The sequence below is a fragment of the Cyphellophora europaea genome (genome assembly GCF_000365145.1).
Source record: "Cyphellophora europaea CBS 101466 unplaced genomic scaffold supercont1.5, whole genome shotgun sequence".
Taxonomy (NCBI): domain Eukaryota; kingdom Fungi; phylum Ascomycota; class Eurotiomycetes; order Chaetothyriales; family Cyphellophoraceae; genus Cyphellophora; species Cyphellophora europaea.
Genome location: NW_008481811.1, coordinates 22,906 through 46,735, shown reverse-complemented (window position 1 = coordinate 46,735; position 23,830 = coordinate 22,906). Strand labels below are relative to the sequence as shown.

Genomic DNA, 23,830 nt, shown 5'->3' with positions numbered 1-23,830 from the left:
GCGTGGGTGGGTCCTCGATCGGAGCAGGAGTCTCTTGCGATTTTCCAACGACATGATAATCGGAAATTAGTACTCTTGTATGGGCACATGTTGACAGGAAGGAACACCGTGGAACTGTCGAAATCCTGGAGGCTGCCGATCTCGTGATAAACTACCTGCGTCAGGACGTATGGTTTATTGACATTTAACGGCCATTGTGATACTAGTCCGCAAGTTGAAGGATAAGGCTTAGAAGCGCGGGATATTTGCCATCTCCTTCGCAGGCTCAAGCATCGTGGAATCCCCAAGTCGTATATCCCGATGCGCTCTTCACGTTGTAGAATGTTGACCGGTCGTATTGCGTGAGCGCAATTTTCCTGAGCACTCGCAAGGGCAGGTCAGGGTTAGAAGTGAACCCACGCCCAAACGCGATTGCGATCTCCTGGTCCGGGCTCTCTTCGACGCGTTTCTGAGCCGACTCTGGAGTAAAGCCTCCTGCCAATATGACCGGGCTAGCATGACCCCAAGCCTGCAGCGCAAAATCCAAAGACTCGTGCTTTGCATGTTCGCGATCCGTGTTGCCTGAAACGCGAGGCTCAACGAGGTGCAGATACGCCAAGTTTAGATGCGATAGCTTCGAAATGAGATCAGAGAATTGCGGCACAGGATCGGTCATGCCCATGCCTTGGAAGTCGGTGAACGGCGCAAGTCGTATGGCAGTTTTCTTTGCGCCAATCGCGTTGCCGACGGCTTTAGCCACTTCGACAGCGAAGCGAGACCGATTGGCGACGTTTCCACCCCAGCGGTCTGTACGTTTATTGCATGTATCTTGCGTGAACTGGTCGATAAGGTAGCCATTTGCCCCGTGAATCTCAACACCGTCGAACCCAGCTTCTACCGCATTGGATGCAGCCTGCGCAAAGTCATTGATGCATTGCTGGATTTCCTGATCTGTCATGGCGCGGGGCGTCGCATGCTCGCTACTGATAGGCACAGGGCTGCTGCTTACCATTTCCAAGCCTTGCTTCTCGAGAACCTGAGGACGTGCGGCGCGCCCGACGTGCCAAAGCTGCATAAATATGAAGCTGTTCCGTTTGTGGACTGCATCTGCCACAGCAGTCCACTTGTGCATCTGCTCTCGACTGAATACGCCAGGGGCATTCATGTCTCTGCCCCGCGCCGTTGACGACACGAAGACAGCTTCGGTGATGAGAAGCGTGCCGGGAACGCTGGCTCTTTGCTCGTAATACTCAATCATCATGTCCAGTGGCACCTGCTCGTCATCGGCGCGAAGTCGTGTCATAGGTGCCATCACAACGCGGTGTAGAAGGTGGCAGTCGCCAATCTGGAGAGGTGTTGAGAGGGCAGCCATGTTGGAGACGTGTCTGGTGGCTCCTCTACACAGCCTCCTCGTCCGTTATGACTGCTCAGCAGTCGAGATTTTCGAGCATTTCGGGGTGGGACTATGGCAAGATAAGAATGGAGAAAGCCTACCTGGAGCTGAAGAGGCATGAAATTACGGAATCGGCAGCAGGCGTCAAAAGTACCGGTGGCACGTTGCTGCCCCGAACCTACCCCCTAAACTCAGTTTATTGGGGTATCGGGGTAAGCACGATTAGTCAAGTGAGGTGTCGAGACACGACTCCTCCTCTTCATTTCGACTCCTCGACAAGACAAGCTGTCTTGGTGAAAGTTCCCATTTCAAGAACAACGACTGATACCGCGAGCTAAAAGAGTAGATCCATTTTGTTCACTCAGTAAGGCAGAGCGGCGATGTTGACCTAAGCTGTTCCGCACCCAACCCATCCCCTGGCTGGCGGAGTTCACGAGTAATGGGGCACCACTGGGGGAGTTAGGCTACGGCCAAGTCCGCTGGCCTTCTCCCCGACTCCGACAACGGCGGTGCGGAGGCGCGACGCTTACACAAGCAGCGTACCCCATGGTTCCATGAAACAGCAAAACACAAAGTCCCAAAATGTTTTTCGAGAAGCACTTGTTGCTGGGCGCAATATCTACCATGGCGTTGTGCATCCAGCGGTGCTAGAAGCAATGAGGAATCCTACGGAACTGAAAATTGCCTACGGGACTTGTGCCAAAACTTACATTTGACCATCGAGCCCAGATTTCCAACGGCGTCTTCATCACGACTTTAGCACAGCATGGTCGACAGCAAAGATGAGTCCCAGCCCAGAATATCCGAAGCGACTCATTTTGTCGACTGGGAAGGCCCTGACGACCCCGAGAGACCGATCAACTGGCCTATCTACAAGAAAGTGTTGGTCACGATAGCATCTGGCTCATTCGTCTTCGTGATTGCTTTCTCTTCCAGTGCTTTTGCACCAGCACGAGTTATCACTGCCGAGCTATTCGATACGTCTGAGGTGGTGATGAGTCTGGGGGTCTCGCTCTTCATCGTTGGATTTGCCATCGGACCTCTGTTCTTTGCACCCCTCTCCGAAGTCATTGGTCATGCAGCACCCCTGGCAATTGGATTAGGAGGTTGCGCAATCTTCCAAATTCCTTTCGCGCTTGCGACCAACATTCCAGTTCTGCTCGTTTCCCGGTTCTTGCAGGGGTCTACTGCGGCGGCCATCATGTCTGTTGGAACCGGCATGTTTGCTGAGGTCTATGAACCTGTTCAAAGAGGTGTTGCAGTGAGCTGTATGGCCTGCTGCATGAACCTTGCTAGCGCAATCGCGCCGATCGCTTGCAGTTTCATCGTGCAGGACTTGGGCTGGCGTTGGATTGGTTGGATTACGCTTATATTTGCGGGCGCTGTGGCTGCAACAGGCCCGGTCACACTCAGAGAGACTTCACCCCGGATCATCCTTCTGCGAAAAGCCCGACGCCTCAGGAAGAAGACCGGAAACTCCGAACTCCGAACGAAACATGCAGATGACAAGGTTGATTTCGGTGTGTTGCTTCAGAAGTACCTACTGGTGCCTGTCAAAATGTTCTGGACTGAGTTGATTTTGGTTGTCCTGACGGTTTACCTGACATTCGTGTACGGCACCCTCTACTTGTCTTACCAAATGTTTCCGATCGCTTTCCGCCAACGAGGCTGGTCGGCGCCTGCATCAAACCTGCCCTTCGCTGCCGTCGGCTTGGGGATCATCACAGCCTGGGGGGCCTTCTCAATCTTTACCCTGACTTGGTTCAAAACGCGGCGTGCTCGACAAGGGTCAGTTCCAGAGGACCGCCTTCCGCCTATGATTGCCGGCAGCTTCATCTTGCCGGTGAGCTTGCTGTGGTTCGGGTGGACTGGGAGCGTCCACTGGGCATCCCAGGTTATTGCCTGCTTCTTCATTGGTATGTCACTTCAGCTTATCTTCATGTCTGGTGTAGTGTTCATCGTGGATTGTTACGGTCCCATGTCCAATTGTGCCATGTCTATTCAGGTTGTTTTCAGAAGTTTCGCAGCTGCAAGCTTTCCTTTATGGAGCCCACCAATGTATCGAAGTCTTCAGGTGTCCTGGTCCTCGACGTTGCTCGCTGGGATTGCTGCATTGCTGTTACCATTTCCAATTCTGTTCATGCGACACGGCGCTCGCATTCGCAAATCGAGCAAGTACACCGCGCAACTGGGCTGAGCTCTTCATCGGGTGTAAGATGCTTTTTTGTGTCAAATCGATCGCATTCGGGGCCATCCCGGTTGCATACACAGTTGGCCTAGGACGCACGCTCGTGCCATACGAAATTTATATGAAACCGTATGGCCCTTACGAGAGCCCTCAGCAAGGTAAAGGCAATGTCATGTCCAGTCGGGCCTGTGTCCACCATGGCATTCTTGCGGGCTAGGAGCCACGTTCTAGCTTAGGAGTCTGGTGCTCGCATCGTCTCTCGGGGTATTTCAGGCTCAAGGTCCGAGATCTCGGCTGTTGAAGGATCAGATACTGCCGCCAGTCGCTGGTCATTGGATCTGCTCGGTCCAGCACACAGACGGGTCATCTGGGATGGTATGCTGGCCACGTTTAGCAAAGAGCCCCAATCTCGTTTGCCTTATCCGGTGCATGAGGTCGCACGAAGTTCGAACTCCTGAATGAGACGTTCTTGTCTTCAACATTGCTTTTGCTTGGAATCACTGCAGTGTGGACTGAAGCCGATGGTGGCTAGCGTGGACCCGATGACCAAGATGCGGAAAGAACATAGGAGAGCTACAGAACATTCCAGGGGAAGCTGTAGCCAGAGGGGTCTTCTGGCCTTCGATTTGTCTGGTCCTACCACAGTGCACTGCAATATCGAGTCGTTGGGAGATCCCACAGTCCACCTTTCATTGCAACGTTGGACCAGGTCGTCGCCTACTGTACTTCCTCTCAACCTCCACTGGCCTCCATTCCAAAACATGATAGACGACGGACTTTCCATTTTGGGCCAGCCGTAGACTTTCTTCCCTCCGCACGGGGAGCACGTGTCCACCGTCCCAGAGCCGCTCCAGCGGGGGAAGTGCGTGGCAGCTCCGCGTCTACCCCTGACTCCTTTAGGACCTCCATTTTGCACGCGACAACTTCATGCTGATAACGCCGCCCTTGATCCTGCTGTCAGCGTCGGTTGCATGACAACTGGATCAAACGACCCGGCATTCCTTCTTCTGGCTATCCGTGGGGCGGGTGCCAAGACTGGCGCAAATTTTCGCGAATGCGGGTGCCCCAAATCTCACCATCCACAGGACTCCGCTACGAGCTAGGCCTGGGGATGGTGGAGCTTGGTACTCTTGCTTCATCTCCCCGCCACTCAGAGATTCCAGGTAGCCACAGTAAGGGGCCCCGCCGGCCCGCCCAGTTTTCTGTGCCTTGGACGACATTTTCCCAACACGGCATGCCGGTTTGGCAAAGGCCCTGGCCGAGAGCGGGATCATGCACGGATGCTTTCTAGAAAGCTGCCACACGCGTCCCAGTCCATCGAGCACCTCCCGCGGGACATATATAAGGTAGGTACCGCCCTCTCGTACCTTCTCCAGGTTCATCACGATCTCCTCTCGCATTATTCTTGGACAATCATACCAAAGCCGCAGACATGACGTTCCTCGAGCTTCGGGGCAGAGCCCTTATCTTTATGATCCTAATTACATCGGGACTTGACTTCCTGCTATTTGGGTACGACCAAGGACTCTTTGGTGGTATCTTGTCTGGCGAACGCTTTCAGGACACTTTGGGCAACCCCGATTCGACTATGACAGGCCTTGTTACTGCTATCTACGATATCGGCTGTGCGTTGGGCGCCGTCGCTGCTTTCGTATGGGGCGAGAGAATCGGCCGAAAGAAGTCTATCATCGCGGCCAACGTTATTGTCATCGTGGGCGCAGCGGTCCAGACCGCCAGCTTTGATTATTGGCAGATGTTTGTTTTCCGCATTGTCGCCGGCGTTGGCGTCGGCCTCTCCACTGTCGCAGTCCCCATCCTACAATCCGAGACTCTTCCGGCTCACAACAGAGGAGCCTTGCTCGTTGTTCAGAGTGCGCTGATCATCATCGGCGTTGCAATCGCTTCTTGGCTCTGCTTTGCCACCTTGTACGCCGAGTCGAGCATGCAGTGGAGATTCCCGGTCGCCTGTCAATGTCTTTTCGCGGGTTTGACAGTCATCTGCTGTCTTTTTGTCCCCGAGACCCCCCGCTGGCTCGCCAAGCACGGACGGAAAGAGGAAGCCCGCCATGTTATCGCACGTCTCCTTGATCGCCCTGATGACGATGAGGAGGTATCTGGCCAGCTCACTGAGATCCTGGAGAATATTGCCGCCGAAGTCAACGAGGAGGAGCCCACCTGGAATGAAGTCTTCAGCAACGCAACCAAAGCGCGCAACTTGCAGCGCGTGCTCCTGGGCATGGGTCCATACATGATGAATCAGTGGTCTGGTATCAATGCTCTGTGCTACTACTTGGCCTACATTTTCCAGGAATACCTTGGATACAGCCAATCGATGGCCCTGATTCTTGCATCAGTGGCATTCACGCAATACGCTATCTTCTCCTGGCCGCCATATTTCTATATTGACCGCATCGGCCGCCGCTGGACTGTCATGCTCAGCTCTGCCGGATGTGCGGCTTGCATGGCCATTATTGCTGGCTGCTTGTTGAAGACGGAGTACAATATGGCTGCCGCAGCAGTGGCGTTTATGTTCCTTTACCTTGACTGCTTCACGCTCGGCATTCTACCCGTCTCATGGTCCTACAGTGCTGAAATCCAGCCGCTGCGTGTGCGAAACAAGGCCACAGCCGTTGGTGTCTTCAGCCACTGGATGTCCAACTTTGTTGTGGTCATGGTCACGCCAATTGGGCTCAGCAACATCGGCGGCAACTACTTCTGGATCTGGGCCATCGTGTGCGCCAGCTTCATCCCACTCACTTGGTTCTTCGGTGTCGAGACGTCCGGTCGCACACTGGAGCAGGTGGATCAGATGTTCCTCGATGAGCCGCGTCTCTGCATGGGCCTGAACCCGAACCACATCAAGGTCATTCACCAAAGTAAGGCGGATGAGGAATCGAGATTCAGAAACATCACGGAGAAGAGGGCTAGCATCTCCGAGGTCGAGCAGAAAGAGTAGAGGAGTGTCAGCAAGAGGTGCGATCATTGTGGCAGCAACATCTTGGCGCGGTATGGGGCATCCCACACCTGGCGCTTCGCAATACAAATCCCCATACGGGTGTGAGAAGGTGTGTGTGTAACTGTCACGGAAAAGGGCAACGTCATGGTCCTGTACAGACTAGAAATAGATGTACCAATCGTCATCATGCCTTAGAATCTTTGGCTCTCTTGACCCTATCGCCGTTCTCCTTATGCTCAATTTCGAGTGCCTTCCTTTTCTTAGCGTCCATGTCGTCCGGACTCATGCCCTCCTCATACTTCACGAGCACTTCGCCGTCTTCTCCCAGGATATCGCTTGAATTGTCCAACCCAGCCCACTTTACCCTGTCGTCATGTGGGAAGTCTACTATTCGCTGGGGGTAGAACATGTGGCAGGTCGCACGGAAGGCTTCACGGGCCTTCTTCGTGTTGATGCCCTCGATGAGGCTGGGGAACAGTAGTATCATATTACGCCCCTCGTCCATGATGGGCGTGCGGCAATAGGCGCATGAGACTTTGCAGGGTAGATGGTGCGAAACATCCTTGTTCGTGGGATCGTACCAGCCGAGATCGTGGTGGCCGTTGGTGAAGTTGATGTCAGACTTGTGGAAAATGGCAGCCCATTGGAAGGCAGACTGCTGAGAATTAGCTTGGATTAATGGAACACGAAGATCGGGAGCATACGGCGTGAAGTCGCTGACAAGTCGTGCAATGGCAGTACTTGGACGCAAGCGGCTTGTCTCTGCTCAATTGATATGTGACTTTTCCACAGTGACATGAACCATTCCACTTCACTTCGAAGTCATCATTCTCGCCGTGTACTTTGTACGGCTCTCGGTGCTTCCACTGGTCAATGTCTCGATGGGTGGAATCGCCAGCCTGGTATTGGTGAGCTTGAGGTTGGACCGAGCCGTTTGGCTTCTCGTCGCTTTGGCTTTGCTTCTTCGGCGGCATCGTGGAGAAAGAACTGGTAAAGGGAGAGCCAGCACGATGAAAAGTCGAGACTAGGTGAGGGGAGCGGTATAGAACAGTAGAAGTGGACAGGATTGCACGACCACCCAAAAAACTTGGTGCAAACCGCATATGCATGGGATTCGAGGCGTAAAGACTCCAGCTACGGCTCACGATTCACACGAGGACTTACCGCTTCAGCCATGATTAAAGGCAAGTGCTCAACCTCTGACGCTCGGATTATGACCACAGGGGGCTCCGCAAAGTGTCAATGACTACCCGGTATTAGCCTTCGCGGTCATCATATCCAGGCCAGCCATACCGCGACCTGAAGTTGATGATGCGATGATGACGCGCTGACTGTGTTGATGTGATTGACAGGGACGCGGTCCGATGGGAAAAAAGGTACAATCTAATGATGAGCAGAGTTTGAAATCTCAATGGTTGCGATCGTTCCCCAGATTCCACCAGTTCTGAGCTTGTCGTGACGTCAAGGGAAGCTCTTTCCGGACCGCGAGGCTTGGTCTGGACAGCGATGCGCACTCGCCGCGACCATTGTTCACGTTGACATGGCGGCAATTCCAAGTACTCGTTGCAGCATGCTGCAAACTGAGTCGTCCTCGAAATGTCGGTGACCCGTGCCAGGACCGCGTGAAGATGGGTGCATAGACTTGGGTCTCTGCATTCCTCTGATATGTGCCGAGACATTTCCCGAGTATATCTCGCCAGCAGCCTGGTTCGACTTACGCTTGTAATCATCTTACAAGTGTTTAGACAGCTAAGCATGGAATTATTTACCGCCATCAAAACATCGCCTGTTCTGTCGGGCCTGCTGTACAATAATGTCAGTCGGTACTCTATCCGACGACGGATCTAGCCTTCAGCGCCTTTTGGTATGGCCCGAGCACTCCCCGGCGGACTACATCGGTGATCGAAGATCGTTATAACCCCCGAACGACAAAGAAGTCTAAAGATCTTCGCCATCGTCTCGAGCATCTGCTTCTTAGGCAGGTCTTCATTCCTGGGGCACGACCCAGAAAAGCGATCCGGCTGACCAGACACGATTTTGGAGTTTTGGGCACCTCTAGAAGCCAGAGCTTTCCTAATGTTGCGTATAGCAGACGTCGAAAAGCGGGAGCGGACTGTCAGCCAGACAGCTTCAGCTCGCACTTTCGTCGACGAGAACATCCCAAACGAAGGTCACCTTCCGGTACCGAGAGGGCAGCTGTCGAAGCGGTTGTATGTCCGTACGTGCTTGTCTTCGCATCGGTTGTTCTCATCCTTCCGCAGGGCGAACGTGGGCCGATCGAAACGATTGTCACGTTTGATGTGGGATGGCAGATAATATGTCGCGGCTACACATTCCCAGCTTCAAGCATTGGCCCTTTGAAGTGCTTGTTCTGCCTGGGGCACTAGTTGCGTTAAACCCTTCTCTTTCAACACGGGGATCAGGCCGGTCAACTCGTCTTTCGCTTTGATCTTGTCGCCCAGTTCGAGCAACAGATCCGACTTCGTCATTCTCGCTGAAACGATAGCCATTTGGCAGATGGGGTCGCGATCGCCATCAGGAGTAGCATCGACAGCTGCGAGCGCATGGTCTGCCCATTTCAGCGTGGCCCGTCGAGCTGCAATCAGTGAGTCCTTGGTAGCTGGCCGCCCATTGATCTTGGCGTTGGGTCGTTTCGCCGCAAGATCCATCGTTGAAGCAATGTTGCTCAAGACCTGCGCCTCCTTGCATGACCGGGAATTGTTGCAAGCGGCACGAAGTGGTTGAAGCGTCAACATGTACACCTGTACAGCATTTGCCTCTTCACCAGTCACAGCATACAGATCTCCCATCTGCGAAAGCATGGCAGCAATCTCTTCAAATGACATGTCTGCTGCGTTGTCCTCCGTGAAACCTTTCGTTTGTGGGTCTTGCGTCTCCTTCACCAGCAAGCCAATTGCATCGGATAGGACTTGCTTCGCTGCGGGCATATCTTGCAGGTAGTCTGTCTCGTAGAGGGAGGACATCTTGACCCTGTACTGAATAATGCCTTTTACCAGACGTCTCCGCAGTGTTTTGGAAGGCTCATCGGTTTTGCCGCTCTGGTCCAGCTCTCTCATCTTCTCTTCGCAGTCTTTGGAGAGTAGGTTTAGCACTTCGACCGCAGATTTGACGTGTCCAAAGTGCTCGAGCATCTCAGCATACCTGATCCGTAGACCGAGAAACTCTTCGCCAAACGGATCCATGGGACTCTCGTCTGCAAGTCGAATTGCTCGCTGGAAGTACTCAAGAGCCATCTCCTTGTCCGGACGGACATGTGTATAGTGCAGAGCAACACGGAGCTGCTGTTCAACGCCATCGGGATAGTTTGAATACTTGGGACCTTGAATAAAGTACTCATCGTAGACAACGATTCCCAGCCCCAGCACAGAGGCTGTAGTAGCAAGCACGAGGACAGGGAAGCCGATGGGCCTGTCGTTGCGAGCCTGAACGATATAATTGCGTATCTTAACACCAAGCGGTACTCTGCTTCTGGAAGTGGAGAGGAATCGAGAGCGGCCGAGAGGTCGGGAGAGACTAGGCGCGGCGAGTCGAGGCGTGACACTGCACTTCGCCGCAGGTGTTCTGAGTCCCGACCCCAATGTCCAAATAGCTTTCATTGTGATGCGATTGCCCAGCGCGGGTGTCATGGCTGAAGGACTGGTGATGAAACGGAGGCTCAAAAAATTGGAAGCTGCGCCGCTCGCATGTCGCGTCGACGTCATCTCGTGGCCGGCGTACGCGTAAATTAACGCCTTCCCCACACTTCACTACCTCCGTGCCATCTGTCTCATAAAGCCAGCAAAATGTGCGGCAGATACGCTCTAGGCATCGTGAGTATCTTGCGTCCCATCAAGCTGCGTTGCTAACGTGCCAGCGTGCCTCATTTGTGCGGCATCAGCTCCAGCAGCAAGGGCTGCAGGTCGATGATGCCCCCGCTGACGATGAAGCCCGTGAGACTTACAATTTCCCTCCGGGCGCATACGGACTCGTCTATCGTGCCGACATACCCGATCAAGGCATTCCTACCGACGAAGAAACGAGAGACGGTGGAAACGAGCAGGATGCGGAGGCCGCACAGCCTGATACCTACAACTATCAGATCAAGGTCATGAAGTGGGGATTGATCCCCTTCTGGACCAAACGATCGCCGGATTATGGCTCTATGATGCGTACAATCAACTGCAGAGACGACTCGCTATTTGAGGACCGCGGCATGTGGACGTCGATGAAGCGCAAGAAACGATGCATCGTTGTTGCCCAGGGCTTCTACGAATGGCTGAAGAAGAACCCAAGTGGCAAGGAAAAGATCCCACACTTCGTCAAACGAAAGGACGGGAACCTCATGTGTTTCGCCGGCTTGTGGGACTGCGTCAAGTACGAAGATGCCGACTCAAAACTGTATACGTATACCATTATCACGACCGATTCGAACAAACAGCTCAACTTCCTTCACGACCGCATGCCTGTCATCCTTGATCCTAGTACCGATGCGATCAAGATCTGGCTAGATCCGAAGAGAAACAAATGGTCCAAGGAACTGCAATCTCTGCTCAAACCGTTTGAGGGCGAGTTGGATTGTTATCCTGTAACGCAAGAAGTTGGCAAGGTTGGGAACAACTCTCCCAACTTTATTGTACCCGTGGACAGCAAAGAAAACAAGAAGAACATTGCCAACTATTTTGGCAATGCGCAGGCGAAATCAAAGCTGATCAAAGAGCCGCAGGAGCATCGAGCGACCGTGGACCACGACGGTTCAGAAGACAACGCCCCATTACCAGTGCCGCTAAAGGAGGAATCCACCAGTCAGAAGAGGGCTCACGAGGACGAAGGTCTGCCAGACGCGAAACAGCAGAAGTTAGGTTCGCCTGACAACAAAGCGATCTCTCCATCCAAATCTGCGCCTTATAAGAAGCCGCGGAGTGCCACCAGCAATGAAGCCGCTATCCTGAAGTCGAGTCCCAACAAGAAGTTGGAGAAAGGCAATCAGACGATCACGAACTTCTTCGCAAAATGAACTCGACATGACACAAATCTGACATCAATGCTTCTAGACCGTACCTCAGCTCTACATGGCGACGAGATGATGGTGAATATGCAGACGAAGGTTCGCGGTCAAGCCTTCTTCCATTGCGACGGTGTCGTCTACAGAGGTGTCCGTTCGCGAGGTCTAACCGTAGCAGCGTCATTCGCCATTTGACAGACGCGATTCGCCTGGTGTTTGTTCAAGCTATCGGCCATACGAAACCAGTGGGCCGGTTGTGAAAGTGACTCATGCCCGTCTGCAGCATTTCGCACTGAAGTTCTCGAACTTACGGCTCCCTGTGGATGCCAGTACCAACGCTGCATGTCGAGAGGCAGCAGCTTGCCGAAGCGTCAGTTTATACCAGGTCCTTAAAGAGGTAACTAATCTGTCAAATCGCCCACGACAATCCCCACCAGGCCAGGCATGCATGGACAAAACTACCAGATTCAGCACCTTTGAGCAGCACTCGAGCAAGCCGCCGCACCCAGCCTCCAGCATGTTCGCTGAGGGGCCCAGTCTTGGATGAAGGATTTGGTCTTCTAGCAATCGTCTAGTCACAATGAGTCATCCGATCTCCAGTGGACTGGCATTAGATGGGTAGCGCACCGGCTTTCCCAATGTCCTGCATCCATCATACGCCGAGAAGGAGAGTGATGAATTCGGCTACATCCAGCGCCGGGTCATACGCTACGGGATGTCAAGCAGCCAGATGATCTCCCACCACTGCTCATCGCCATAGTGCTAACACTGGGCTCCACCATCTTCGTAATCAAACATGTCTTCGCATGCAAATGAACGTCAACGGAAGTGTATACTCCTGCACCTTATTATCATCCTGGTCCTGCGCCATGCACAGTTTGCCTGAGTGTTCCCATAAAACAACTCTGCCTAGAACGCTGGCCTCCGCGCATAACCCTGATCAATCCTGTGAGTCAAAAGGTCGGTGCAGAGAAGACTTTGCAGCGCAGAGTGGTTAGAAATCCTTCACCCTATGCCTCATCACCAGCAGGCACGATCAATCTGTCGGCCTCGAGCGACCCATCCCGGTTGGCGACTGAGCTTTCACCTCCCTTACGGTCGTTGCGGAAAGAGAAGTGCTCGACTCCAGGTTCGGTGGCGTGTTGAGCAGGCGAATCGCAACGACGCAAGCGCTGATGGCAAGTTGGGCAATAGTTATTGCTCATCTTCCATGCCTTGAGGGCCATGGCGGCGGAGTTGAAGGCGAGGATGAGGTGGAAAATACTACAGAACATAAGCGAAAGCCAAGCTAGCCACGAACTTTGACGTACCCTGCAGTCAAGGCTCCGAAGCCAGCGTACATATGCAGCACAACGTCGCGCCCGGAGCTCCCAAGGCGGACGCAAACGACGATATGCAGCACCAGCAGCGCGATGCCCAGACTCAGATCCACGGCGGCTTTGACCAGGTTTGTTGGCACAACAATGCGGCCACCGGTGAGCTTCAACCCACCGCGTCGATGATCAGTGTAGGTAAAGAGCGCAGTGGTAACCAAAGAGGCGGCGTAAAAGGCGACAGTAGCGCTCATGGTGTCGAAGAGGTGCCCATCATTGTACCACCAGTCGCCCTCAAGCTGCGCGGTGTCCACTGCGCTGAGGATAAGGCCAATACTAGAGTTGACAAGTAGTGGTGCACGCAGGAAGGGGATCATCTCGAAGATTTTTGATGCCATGGTTTTTGTGCGTAGGACTCGGTAAAGCTATTATGAGTGACAATGCTTCCTGGAAATAGATAAAGGAGAACGAGGGCGAGTAGGTGGTGGGCAACTATTGTATGAGAGCTCAATCATGATACTGCATTGGCAGCAACCGTCCGAAATACTGGTGCCTGCTCCTGTTCCCTCTGAAACAGGACAGGGCAACATGCTTTGGGGGCTAGCGCTGGCCAGTTCATTGCATCGAGGAGTGCTCATTGGTCTGAGTGATAGAGTGTTGTGAGCGCAAACCGATGGGGTAAGTGCACTTAACGAAACCTGTCCCACCAGGGTCGGTTGACTGAGGGACTGTACAGTAGTGAGCGGGAGGCATGCATAAGAATAGCAGCGTGGAGCTCTGAGCGTGCCGCACAGCCAGGACGAGCACAAGACATGACAGGTCCCAAACTAAGCAAGCCACAAACCAAGTGCTCGGAAGACCCAAACTGCTTACCCATGTAGGGCTTAGATCTCTGCCCTGGTATAGTGAAAAGCAGCCTGAGCAGCGACAGCGTAGACTTTTCGATGGAGCAGTATACACGAAGCGTCTGTTGACGATCGGAAACCGGAAATCGTTGCTTGACTTCAAGACTTCGTTGATTGGACAGCCTGATCGATGGTCATCGTCCGTCTTGGCGCGGGGCTCGGCATCTGTCGTGTTCCCCTCCGAAAAATGTCGGCAACTCAAGGCCGGTACACTCCCCTCAATACCAAAGCGCCCGCATCAACACCAGATATTGCGCATGTTAATGCCTAGAGACCCGACAGTATGATGTTCGGCGCCTCACCGGATCGGGGATTCACGACCCGCGACTTTCACCCGCAAGACAACTTCATCGACCCGCGCGATGTCTTCCCCTCCCGCTCCCGCCAATCACGCCGCAAATCCCCATCCACCCAACAGTATGCTCTGCCTGACCTTGGCAGCTCGCGGCACTTGGGCTGCTGTGCTCCAGCAGAGAAGCCGGCAATCGGATGTGTGACTCTCGCAGAGCATGAGAATCAGGCTTGTTGCGGAAGTGGCCCTTCCAGTCCCAGGTCTTGTGAAGGAGACTGCGATCAGTGCGAGGATTGCTTGGAGGATCACCAGCTGTGCGCTGATCAGGATGACTGTGTAAAGGACTGCGATGAATGCCTAGATGAGCACGAACAGGCTTGTGGGCAGCATGGTCAGGTCTGCCTAGACACGTGTGACGACTGTGATTTCTCTTGCTTCGATTGTATCGACTGGAACTCCTTCGAGAAGGACAAAGATCTCGGTCTCAGCTTCAACGTTCCACTGTTAGGACAAGAGAATGAATTCGACATCGACTTAACGAATCTTGACTTTGCGACCGAACCCAACTTGCTCAGCAGCTCCCTCTCTCCTCGCGATTCCATCAGCGCATGGGATACGCCAGTCGCGCCAGTCAACCTCTCCATGCATCATCAATGCATCGACAGAAATTACTGGAACAGCCTCGGTCAATCTCAATTCTGTCCCGACGGCAGCACGATTCATCCAACATCAAGCAGTTTCCCAACCTGGACACAGCAAATGCCACAATTTGGCTGCCACCCCGCAGCGATCCATGCTCAGCAGCCCTTTGCCCCTGCAATGTATCAGACGCCGCCACAGTCTTCTTCCAACTTCATGCCACAGCCGCCGTTAGCGAGCCCAATGATGCAGTCGCAGAGTCCGCAATTGCCAACTAACTCCCTGATATGCCAATGGTTGATGCCGTGCGGCACAACTTGTTCCGCGTCCTTCGCCTCCGTTGCTGATCTGAAGAAGCACTTGAAGTCAGCCCATTGTGTCAAGGGTATCAAATCGTGCGCATGGGGTGACTGCACCGCCAACTTCGGCTCCGAAGCGGCACTCACTGGCCACATTTCAAAAAAGCACCTAGCAGCTGCCAATGCCAACGACGATAGTGGCCCCTTTAAGTGCACGTTTCCAGGCTGCACCAAGTCTTTCATGTACAAACAAGTTCTCATGTCTCATCTGGCCTCTCACTCCGGCGATAACAAGGCCTACTGTCACATTTGTGACCAATTCCTGAACGCTGAAGGCTCCAACTTTCGAAGACACATGGCAAGCCATAGACCGAAACATGAACATCTCATCTGCAAGTGGCATCATCTGGGCTGCAAGAGAAGATTTCCGCGCCTGGACAATCTCAGACGACACGAGGGCTGTTGCAAGTATGGCAAGAAAGCTGCTATGCACCACCATCACTATCATCTTCACAACAAAGAAGCTACAGCGCATTGATCCCTACGAAGGTAGAGACTATCCAGCCCTATGGCAAGGTAGAGCGAAGATAACATGTGAGCAATGCACAGTTGAGACCCAAAGTAACGAATTAGGTTAAAGGCCACCAGCAAATGGTTGATGACAAACTCAAATAGCTGGCAATGAGATACGACTGGCCATGTAGCTTGTCCAGATGTTGTCCGACTCTCGTCTTGAGAGCTCTTCTAGTCTTCTGATCTATCAACCAAACAAAACTTCTCAGTAGCCAGAAGTCTAGTCTATCCGTGGCTAGAAACACAATGCTCCGCCATCAACAACCGTCTCGCTTCCCGTCATATAACGTCCTGCTCTCGGGCTGCAGAGCAACACTACCGCCCCAACAACCTCTTCCACATCCCCCATCCGGCCCATTGGACAACGACTTGCCCAAACGTCGCGGACCTCCTGCAGACTCTCGCCTGCGTTCAGCACAGTGTCCAGATACCCAGGACTGACACAGTTCACTCTCACTCCAATCCCAGCCCACTCCGCTGCCAGGTTACGCGTCATATGGCTGACCCCCGCTTTGGATACATTATACGCAACCTGTGGCTGTGGGAAGTTGGTGCTGTGTGCACTGATGCTCGCCGTGAATACGATACTACCTCCGGTGCCGCTCTGTGCGAAAAGCCGCGCCGCCGCCTGCGCGCACAAGAACGAGCCGCTCAGGTTCACATCCACAACGTTCTTGAACTGGGACGCTGGCGCCTCGATGCTGGGCACACAGCCGACGATGCCGGCAAAGCAGCATAGTGTGCTCACATGCTTATGCGCCTCCGCCACGGCGGCAAAGGCCGCGTCCACGGAGGATGCATCTGTGACGTTGCACTCGTGCGTGGTGACGACACGGCCGGAAAAGTCAGCACGAAGCTGCGTGATGGAAGCCGCAGAGGACTTGAGCGTAGCTGCTAGGTCCAGGAGAGCAACGCCGCTGGCGCCGTGTTCGAGAAGGGCACGCGCAGCGGCAAGCGCGAGTGTGCCCGCACCGCCAGTGAGGATGCAGGAGCCGGCGATGGCGAAGCGTGCGAGGGCGCGGTCGGCTGGAGAGGTTACGGAGATTGGAGCCAAGGGTTTCGTCAACGGGTTGGAGGCGGTTGACAGCGTCATTTGTGGAATCACCCGCGAGGTGAGGCTGGCACGCTCATCTTTTGATACATTGACATGGTGACCAGCCACTACTGGTTCGCTGCCGTCGCCCATCTCTGCCGGCGGCGAGACTGTTAGACGTATGCTCCGGGGAGGTGCAAGGACAATTGAAGTCTAGCACTTCTCTATATACTAAAGGATGAACTGTTTTTGTCTGAGCTACAACTATATCAACCGGGGCATCCAGCGGCGAAGAATTTATATTCCTACCGCCACAACGGGCGACCTGAGTTGGACCTGACCGTCTGGTTGGTCAGTAATGACGAGAAATGGAGCAGCCACCTTTCTTTTCCCGTCCGACTATCCTCCGAGCGGGCCAGAGTCGTCCGCCACATACCTGAGGCCATCGATGTTCAGTGAGGGGAGGAGGGGAAGGGTGGAGAGGAGCGTTGGACCTTTCCCGGAGACATTTCTCCTTGCAGGAACGCTGCCTGTTTGAGTGCAGGGGAGCCTAAATTGGTACAGGCTTAGCGTGTTCACGCCCGAGCTTGAACGGCAACTGAAATAAATCTCGACTTGTCCTTGCCGTGGAAAGATGAATTCCCTGCAGACTGTTGGTTGGCGCCTGGTCTTTTTCGTGGATAACTTTGACAAAGCAGAACGCTCATAAGCAATATGCTGATACATGAGGCCTCCTCCGGCTGCCGAATGGACCGTGCCGCCCGAAGCTGTGCCCAGTGAGGTCGCGGATCGCTTGTTGGGACCGATTCATGGCTATAACCCCTCGAGACCAACCGGCGAATGCCTGTTACAAGTAACGCGGCATAGCTGAGCAATGTTGAAGACTCAAGCGCGTTCTTCGGCCACTTGCAAACTTGATGATACTACGCGGCACGCTGCGGGTTGCCTATTGGCAGTGCATCGCTTGTATCCCCCGTCAGCGACCAGCTCATGTTCGCGGTTTTTGGCCATATATGATCCATCTGTTACACCGTCAGCGATAATCCGCGCCAGCAGCGTTCGCACTCACATAGGCCAGTACCCATGGATGTCCTTTCGATTTAACTCCTTGCGGCAGTGCGCGAGTAGAACTTCCAGCTCCTCGACACTCCATCCTAGCAGCTCGGTGAACAGTTTGACGCTCAATCCATAGGCCCCATAGACCAAATTCGCTCGCCCGAACTCGCCGGCCTCACGGAGCATGGGATCCTTCGGCCACGGCCCAATTGGTAGCTTGAAGTTCAGCCGCGTAACGTTCTCGAACCCAGCATTGCGCATTTGCTGCACGACTAGATCAGGATTGCAGTGTCCACCGATACCCGTTTTGCTGATGCCCTCGGTCCAAAGCTCCTCCCACTTGGTAAGAACCGAGTCCTCAGGTAATGTGTTATCATCAGTCCGGCGCGTGTAGCTGAACTCTTGGCACTCAACCCAGCCGCCTGGCTTGAGAACCTTGAGGGCTTCATCGAAAAAGTGTGGCCAGTTCCTCAGAGTCATGTCGTTCATTATGCGAGTGTGGACGAGGTCGAACATGGTGCGCCACGTCCAATCCTCGTCAGCATCCGCGATCTCGAACGTCAAGTTCGGTGGAACGTAGCTTGGTTGAATGGGACTGAGATCAGTACCGTAGACCTCAGCCGCGGGATAAGCATCTGCCATCTCTATGGCCCAGAGGCCAGTGCCAGTGCCAATATCCAGGACGCAGGTCGGCTCCACGGGGGCGAAAAAGAGCCTGTTACCCATGGACAGCCGTACGGCGTGGTACATAATGTCGGTCCGTTCTTGCTCGTCGGCGTCGTTGGGAAAAATGTACTTGCCGGCGTGATAGGCATGATATGTGCGACCATGGGCCACTTCATACTGGTAGATACTCGATGTGACCGACTGCGTGGACGATGCACCATCATCTGAGTCGTAATAGGCCGAGTCTCCCTCGCCAAACGACTGTGGATCAATTAGCGAACGGCACCGGCATGCACGGGGCGTAGACGAGATTCAGTACCGAAGTATCCCGCACTTCGATTTCGCCTATATCTTCAACATCATCTGCCTGCACTTCTACATCGTTGGTCATGACTGCTGGTAGGATGTTCTTATGAGAATACGTAGTATGTAGAATCTAGGTCGAAAAAGAGGTGCAATGGGGGAGTATAGCTGAGGAACTGGTCGATCGCGTTCTCGACCGTTGAGGCCGGGAAGCTTGCGGGCCGCGGCGAATGTGTCCTCAGTAACCGGGCCCTTGTACCCGCATGCCCCGCGGCAGGCCTGTGCGTTGGCGTGCCTTAGCGGCTGGCTGCGTGTTCGCCCATCCAATGTTCTTGTGGGTTTTGCAGCTGTCACGATCTACTTTGTCCCTCTTCGCATTCGATCTGCTAGCTGAGCAGGGATGCTGGCGTTGCATCCTGCCGTCGGCGGGGACGCGGGCTACCCTGACAGAATGCGGTCGATTATTTCAGTGATGCCTACCGACGAGAGCTGTCAACGGCATCTTTGTGCGACCACACCTGTCAGCTGTCTGTCAACACTCTGAATACAGCAGCCGTCAACATGCCGCTACGTGATCAAATAACAAGCTCGCTACCAGATCTGAGCGTTCCGATACTGCTTAGCGTGGTTGGGGTCTTGATCGTGTCATATCTCGTCGTCGACGTCTATCTGCAATACCGCAAGCTTCAGCACATCAAAGGCCCGTGGCTGGCTGCCGTGTCGCCAATATGGCTCTTTTACCACACCTGTCGTGGAGATCTGTACCTCGCAGTTGAGTCTGCGCTGAAGACATATGGTGCGTCGTTTGAAGTTCTCAGTGGCGTTCTAATAGCTGGTAGGCTCGCCAGTCCGAATTGCGCCCGATATCGTCGCGAGCGACGACCCGGCCATGCAGCGGCACATGGAAGCGCCTCGGTCGGCGTGGAAGAAGGGTCGCTGGTTTAAGGGCATGAAATTTGATCCACGCATGGACAACCTTCTCTCTATGGCCGATGACGATGCCCATGCGAAGTTGCGCACGAAATTGATGCCTGGCGTAAGTTGCTCTCCGCTCGCGCTAGACTTCTCGAGCTGATAGACCACCTGTACTCGGGAAAGGAAGTGCCGAACCTCGAGCAGGATGTTGATGGCCGCGTTAAAGAGCTCATAGAGCTGATCGACCGCGACTACGTTGATAAGCAGGAAGCCATGGACTTTGCCCAGCTTGCTGGCTATTTCACCCTAGACATTCTCACCAAGCTCGCCTTTGGCCACCCCATCGGCTATCTGACCTCCAACTCAGATCTGTATGACTACCACAAGTCATCCGCGGCGTTCTACCCAGTAATGGAACTGAGCTCGAACCATCCCACAATCCTGAACATCCTCAACAGCCCATTGATGAGGGGTGCTGCACCCAAACCAACGGACAAGGTTGGCTTTGGGGCGATCGTTGGTGTTGCCCACAAAGCTGTGGCCGAGCGCTTCCAACCAGACACAAAGCAGGTCGACGACATGCTTGGGTCTTTCATTCGTCATGGCCTTAGCCAGGAAGAGTGTGAAGTCGAGTCGCTGCTGCAGATTCTCGCCGGTGCCGACTCAACCGCCACGGCCCTCCGTACCACATTCTTGTTCATTTTATCGAGCCCTGCAGCATACCGAAAGCTCCAAGATGAAATTGCGGCAGCTGTAGATGCCGGCAACATCTCCTTTCCCATCATCAAGAACGCCGAAGCGCAGGCGCTACCGTATTTGCAAGCGTGTATCCAAGAAGGGCTCCGTATGTTCATGCCCCTTCAAGGTCTTGCAGGCCGGGTGGCTCCCAAGGGCGGTGACACGGTCAACGGTGTCTACTATCCCTCAGGTACCGAGGTAGGCATGTCAACATATGCAGTGGGCCACCGGCGCGACATCTACGGGCCGGATGCAGACACCTTCCGACCGGAGCGCTGGCTCGAGAGTGATATCGAAAAGCTTCGGAACTATCAACGAACAAATGAGCTGGTTTTCGGCTACGGCAAGGTTGGCTGTTTGGGGAAGCCAATCGCAATGATGGAACTGGGCAAGGCCATCACCGAGGTAAGGGCATGCTAGTGCTCATACTCCAATTACTGACTCTCTGTTAGCTCTTACGTCGATACGACTTCACACTGGTCAACCCTTTTAACAATATTAATGTTAGGTCAAACTCCGTGGTTGTTCAGACAGACATGTACGTGAGGGCGTGGAGACGAACATCGAAGGACTAGGCGTTGCTTGTTCTCTGCTCATGCGTAAGCAAGTTGTGATATAGATACATGAAGAGAAGACAACGGCAAGATCAAGACGACTTCCTCCCAGCCGTGTTCTTTCGCAATCATAATGCCTCCACTGATCAGTCTCTTCTCTGTGCGCATGATGTACTGTGACAATCCCGGCTTCTCCGTGGCTGCAAGTTGTCCTCTATTGCCGGGAGCGCAGAACGTTACTCTGCAACAATGAGGTGTGTCGGTCGAAGGGCATGTCTGTAGAATTGTTGAGGAGCCCGATCGCACCGCCGCGTGGGGAAGGTTTGGCGTTGCTCCAAACCCGCCTGGCTGGCCCACAGGCAATCCGAAGGAATGTTTTGCCACCTCGGGTAGCGCCCCGCCTTCTCAAACAGCGACGAACGACCGCTTCGGCCCATGACTCTGGTCACATCCGATCAGGGAATGTCAGAGCTACGCAAAGATCGTAGACAAGATGGCATTCGGAAGCGAGTCCCAAATGCGTATGTCTAGAGATGCTGAGGATGTGTACTACAGCGCTGACACAACCAAAGTTGCCAGCGATGCCGGCAGCAGAAGATACGATGTTCCGGCAGAGCTCCCTGCCAGCAGTGCACGAAGAGAAATCTGAATTGTATTTTCGATGATCGAGCAGAGAAAATTCTGGTGTCGCGAGGGTGAGATGTGCCCGCTCCTTGATGAGTAGAGGTGGCTGACCCGAGGCCAAAAAGATTCATCGAAGACCTAGAGAAACGAGCACAAGGCGGTGCCGAAACGGAAACCATCTATGCTAACCAACCGATCGAATCCGGAAACGATTCTGAACATGCCGGACTACCGTCGATGTCAAGGCCGTCAGAGGCGCTCGAACACCTGACAACGCAACAGGTTACCGATAGCGCCCGTCGGGTCACGATTGTAGATAGGCTGTCTGAGACCGACTCTGGGAGAGCATCGCCATCCGCTCACTTGGTCAACCCATTCTCAAGTTACTATCCTCGATATGTTGCTGATAGCTCGGGTCAGCCGTATTATCTGGGGACGTCTTCAAACTGGGCCTTCAACCGCCGGGTGCTGTCAATCGTCCACGAGCGACTGACAGGGCAAGCGCCTCCTGCTGCTAACACGCCGTTCGACGGTACCATGTATGACTTGGGGTGGGATGGCATGCGCGATGATGGTGGGACAGACATGTGCGAGCTACCGTCTGCTGACCACGCCAGCTATCTCATCAGTGCTGTCAAATTCCACTGCGGCCAACTATTTCATCTGTTCGACGAGCCAAGCTTTATGCGGCAGTTTGATGAATTCCACAATGCGAATACGACGTCGAAACCCCGAGGTTTGTGGTTTGTGCATTTTCTTCTCATTCTTGCGTTTGGGAAGGCATTCGTTGCGCGTCGCAACAACTCTCGGAGGCCTCCAGGCTGCGAACTGTTTGTCCAAGCAATGAAACTAATGCCGGAAATCACCTTCCTCCGCACGAAGCCTCTACAGGCAATAGAAATACTCTGTTGTAAAGCCCTCTACTTGCAGTGCCTTGATTTCAGGTGTGCAGCATACAATGTGGTGAGCAGAATGGTCATCATTTCTCATGTTGAGGCTGACCTTTGGTGAAGATTGGCCAGGCGCTGAGGTTGTCCCTTGAGCAAGGCATGCATACAAACATGGAAGATCAAGGCCTGGACGATGCGCATGTACAGAGATGTATGAATGTCTGGTGGACAGTGTATATACTAGACCGTCAGATGTCTTCATTGATGGGCCTGCCTTTGGCATTGCAGGACAACGACATCAGCGCCCCTCTGCCAACAATCTCTGGGTCGGTCCAAAAGAGCCTCGCATTGGAAATACATGTGAAGCTTTCTAGGATTCTCTCGCAAATACTGAACAGTGAGTCAAAACATGGAACGCGCCACAAATGCGGCAAGGGCGACTGGTCGACAGGGATGCGGACGTCTAGCGTTTGCTCTCAAGTGTCTCAGCCCCGAGTTTGGCGTGATAGAGTAGTCGCTGATGTCGAACAGCCGTGTACGGAAACGATGGACGCCTTACCAGGAGGTTTGTATCGAGCACGAAGAGTGCTTTGAAGAATATCGCTGAGGTGAGCGACGAGCTCAAGCACGCATTCGGAGGCTTGCTCGGATCGTCTACTGGTGGCATCTCGCGCGTGGTTGCACACCTTCACCTTTTGCACCATCAGGTGGGTCAGCATTCTACTGCACCGATCTTGCAGCTGATCAATCAAAGTGTGTAGTGCTAGCAACAAGACCGCTGCTCTTTAATCTTCTTAAGATGAGATTTGACGCGCCCAACGGGGGCGGCCCTCTCGCTGCTGCCTTGGGGAGCGCAGGTCGCTTACTGCAGACCTGCGTTGAGTCGTCTCAGCATATTGTCGCTGTCCTAGACAAGTTAAAGGAGCAGGGCTTGTTGGGTCAGTATACCGTCTAGTCCTGATCTAAGCTAATCTCATAGCAGAGAGTTTCCTTCCGTTTGATCTCGAGGCAGCAACTGCAGCCAGTATGGTGCTGCTGCTGGCGCCTGTACTTGATGGAGAACTCCTGACCAACAATGCGTCTTGGCTGGATCGAATATGCGCTCTTTTCGACGAGATGATCCTGCACGGTCAACTACAAGCGTCCAGTCAAAAGTCCGAGTTGCAACACTTGCAGCAGGTATTTTGCTCGATTCCTTATCCGTTGACTGAGAGCCCAGACTTTCCGGACCGCGCTGTTGCCAATAGTCAGCCGACTGCGCCAAACGCCGCTCAGTCGTACGGTCTCGAGCCCGACCAGGCAATAATGGACATCACTTTCGATGAGGATGCTATCTTCCGAACAGATTTTACTGCAGAACAGCTGATGTCACTCGCGGATACCCTCGATTTGGACGGCATCGATTGGATGACGACTGGATCTTCTAATCTGGCCGAGCAGCTGTAGCTCTGATAAGGTCCCTATCAGAGACACCTGGCACAGTTCTCACATTACCTGCCTCAATAGGCTCAA

At 53.8% G+C, this 23,830-nt stretch overlaps 12 protein-coding genes across 12 annotated transcripts; 5 read left to right on the top strand and 7 right to left on the bottom strand.

Moving 5' to 3' along the window:
- Positions 1-265: 265 nt before the first annotated feature.
- On the bottom strand, positions 266-1,351 carry HMPREF1541_05287 (uncharacterized protein; the record flags this gene model as incomplete). Its single annotated transcript, XM_008719628.1, has 1 exon — positions 266-1,351. The coding sequence occupies one exon, from the start codon at positions 1,349-1,351 to the stop codon at positions 266-268; it is 1,086 nt and encodes a 361-aa protein (XP_008717850.1).
- A 787-nt stretch (positions 1,352-2,138) lies between these two features.
- HMPREF1541_05286 (uncharacterized protein) lies at positions 2,139-3,569 on the top strand (the record flags this gene model as incomplete). Its single annotated transcript, XM_008719627.1, has 1 exon — positions 2,139-3,569. The coding sequence occupies one exon, from the start codon at positions 2,139-2,141 to the stop codon at positions 3,567-3,569; it is 1,431 nt and encodes a 476-aa protein (XP_008717849.1).
- A 1,423-nt stretch (positions 3,570-4,992) lies between these two features.
- On the top strand, positions 4,993-6,516 carry HMPREF1541_05285 (uncharacterized protein; the record flags this gene model as incomplete). The annotated part of the gene is made up of 1 exon (XM_008719626.1): positions 4,993-6,516. One exon carries the CDS (start codon positions 4,993-4,995, stop codon positions 6,514-6,516), a length of 1,524 nt encoding a protein of 507 aa, XP_008717848.1.
- Positions 6,517-6,700: 184 nt separating this feature from the next.
- Positions 6,701-7,490, bottom strand: HMPREF1541_05284 (uncharacterized protein; the record flags this gene model as incomplete). The annotated part of the gene is made up of 2 exons (XM_008719625.1): positions 6,701-7,171; positions 7,221-7,490. The coding sequence occupies 2 exons, from the start codon at positions 7,488-7,490 to the stop codon at positions 6,701-6,703; spliced, it is 741 nt and encodes a 246-aa protein (XP_008717847.1).
- A 1,368-nt stretch (positions 7,491-8,858) lies between these two features.
- HMPREF1541_05283 (uncharacterized protein) lies at positions 8,859-10,163 on the bottom strand (the record flags this gene model as incomplete). The annotated part of the gene is made up of 1 exon (XM_008719624.1): positions 8,859-10,163. One exon carries the CDS (start codon positions 10,161-10,163, stop codon positions 8,859-8,861), a length of 1,305 nt encoding a protein of 434 aa, XP_008717846.1.
- A 156-nt stretch (positions 10,164-10,319) lies between these two features.
- Positions 10,320-11,530, top strand: HMPREF1541_05282 (uncharacterized protein; the record flags this gene model as incomplete). Its single annotated transcript, XM_008719623.1, has 2 exons — positions 10,320-10,346; positions 10,391-11,530. The coding sequence occupies 2 exons, from the start codon at positions 10,320-10,322 to the stop codon at positions 11,528-11,530; spliced, it is 1,167 nt and encodes a 388-aa protein (XP_008717845.1).
- A 998-nt stretch (positions 11,531-12,528) lies between these two features.
- Positions 12,529-12,744, bottom strand: HMPREF1541_05281 (uncharacterized protein; the record flags this gene model as incomplete). The annotated part of the gene is made up of 1 exon (XM_008719622.1): positions 12,529-12,744. One exon carries the CDS (start codon positions 12,742-12,744, stop codon positions 12,529-12,531), a length of 216 nt encoding a protein of 71 aa, XP_008717844.1.
- A 62-nt stretch (positions 12,745-12,806) lies between these two features.
- HMPREF1541_05280 (uncharacterized protein) lies at positions 12,807-13,229 on the bottom strand (the record flags this gene model as incomplete). The annotated part of the gene is made up of 1 exon (XM_008719621.1): positions 12,807-13,229. The coding sequence occupies one exon, from the start codon at positions 13,227-13,229 to the stop codon at positions 12,807-12,809; it is 423 nt and encodes a 140-aa protein (XP_008717843.1).
- A 1,407-nt stretch (positions 13,230-14,636) lies between these two features.
- On the top strand, positions 14,637-14,945 carry HMPREF1541_05279 (uncharacterized protein; the record flags this gene model as incomplete). The annotated part of the gene is made up of 1 exon (XM_008719620.1): positions 14,637-14,945. The coding sequence occupies one exon, from the start codon at positions 14,637-14,639 to the stop codon at positions 14,943-14,945; it is 309 nt and encodes a 102-aa protein (XP_008717842.1).
- An 829-nt stretch (positions 14,946-15,774) lies between these two features.
- On the bottom strand, positions 15,775-16,725 carry HMPREF1541_05278 (uncharacterized protein; the record flags this gene model as incomplete). Its single annotated transcript, XM_008719619.1, has 1 exon — positions 15,775-16,725. One exon carries the CDS (start codon positions 16,723-16,725, stop codon positions 15,775-15,777), a length of 951 nt encoding a protein of 316 aa, XP_008717841.1.
- A 912-nt stretch (positions 16,726-17,637) lies between these two features.
- On the bottom strand, positions 17,638-18,685 carry HMPREF1541_05277 (uncharacterized protein; the record flags this gene model as incomplete). The annotated part of the gene is made up of 2 exons (XM_008719618.1): positions 17,638-18,555; positions 18,614-18,685. The coding sequence occupies 2 exons, from the start codon at positions 18,683-18,685 to the stop codon at positions 17,638-17,640; spliced, it is 990 nt and encodes a 329-aa protein (XP_008717840.1).
- Positions 18,686-19,158: 473 nt separating this feature from the next.
- On the top strand, positions 19,159-23,764 carry HMPREF1541_05276 (uncharacterized protein; the record flags this gene model as incomplete). The annotated part of the gene is made up of 9 exons (XM_008719617.1): positions 19,159-19,393; positions 19,437-19,633; positions 19,669-20,655; positions 20,703-20,788; positions 21,554-22,391; positions 22,442-22,715; positions 22,850-23,025; positions 23,073-23,256; positions 23,298-23,764. 9 exons carry the CDS (start codon positions 19,159-19,161, stop codon positions 23,762-23,764), a joined length of 3,444 nt encoding a protein of 1,147 aa, XP_008717839.1.
- Positions 23,765-23,830: the final 66 nt, after the last annotated feature.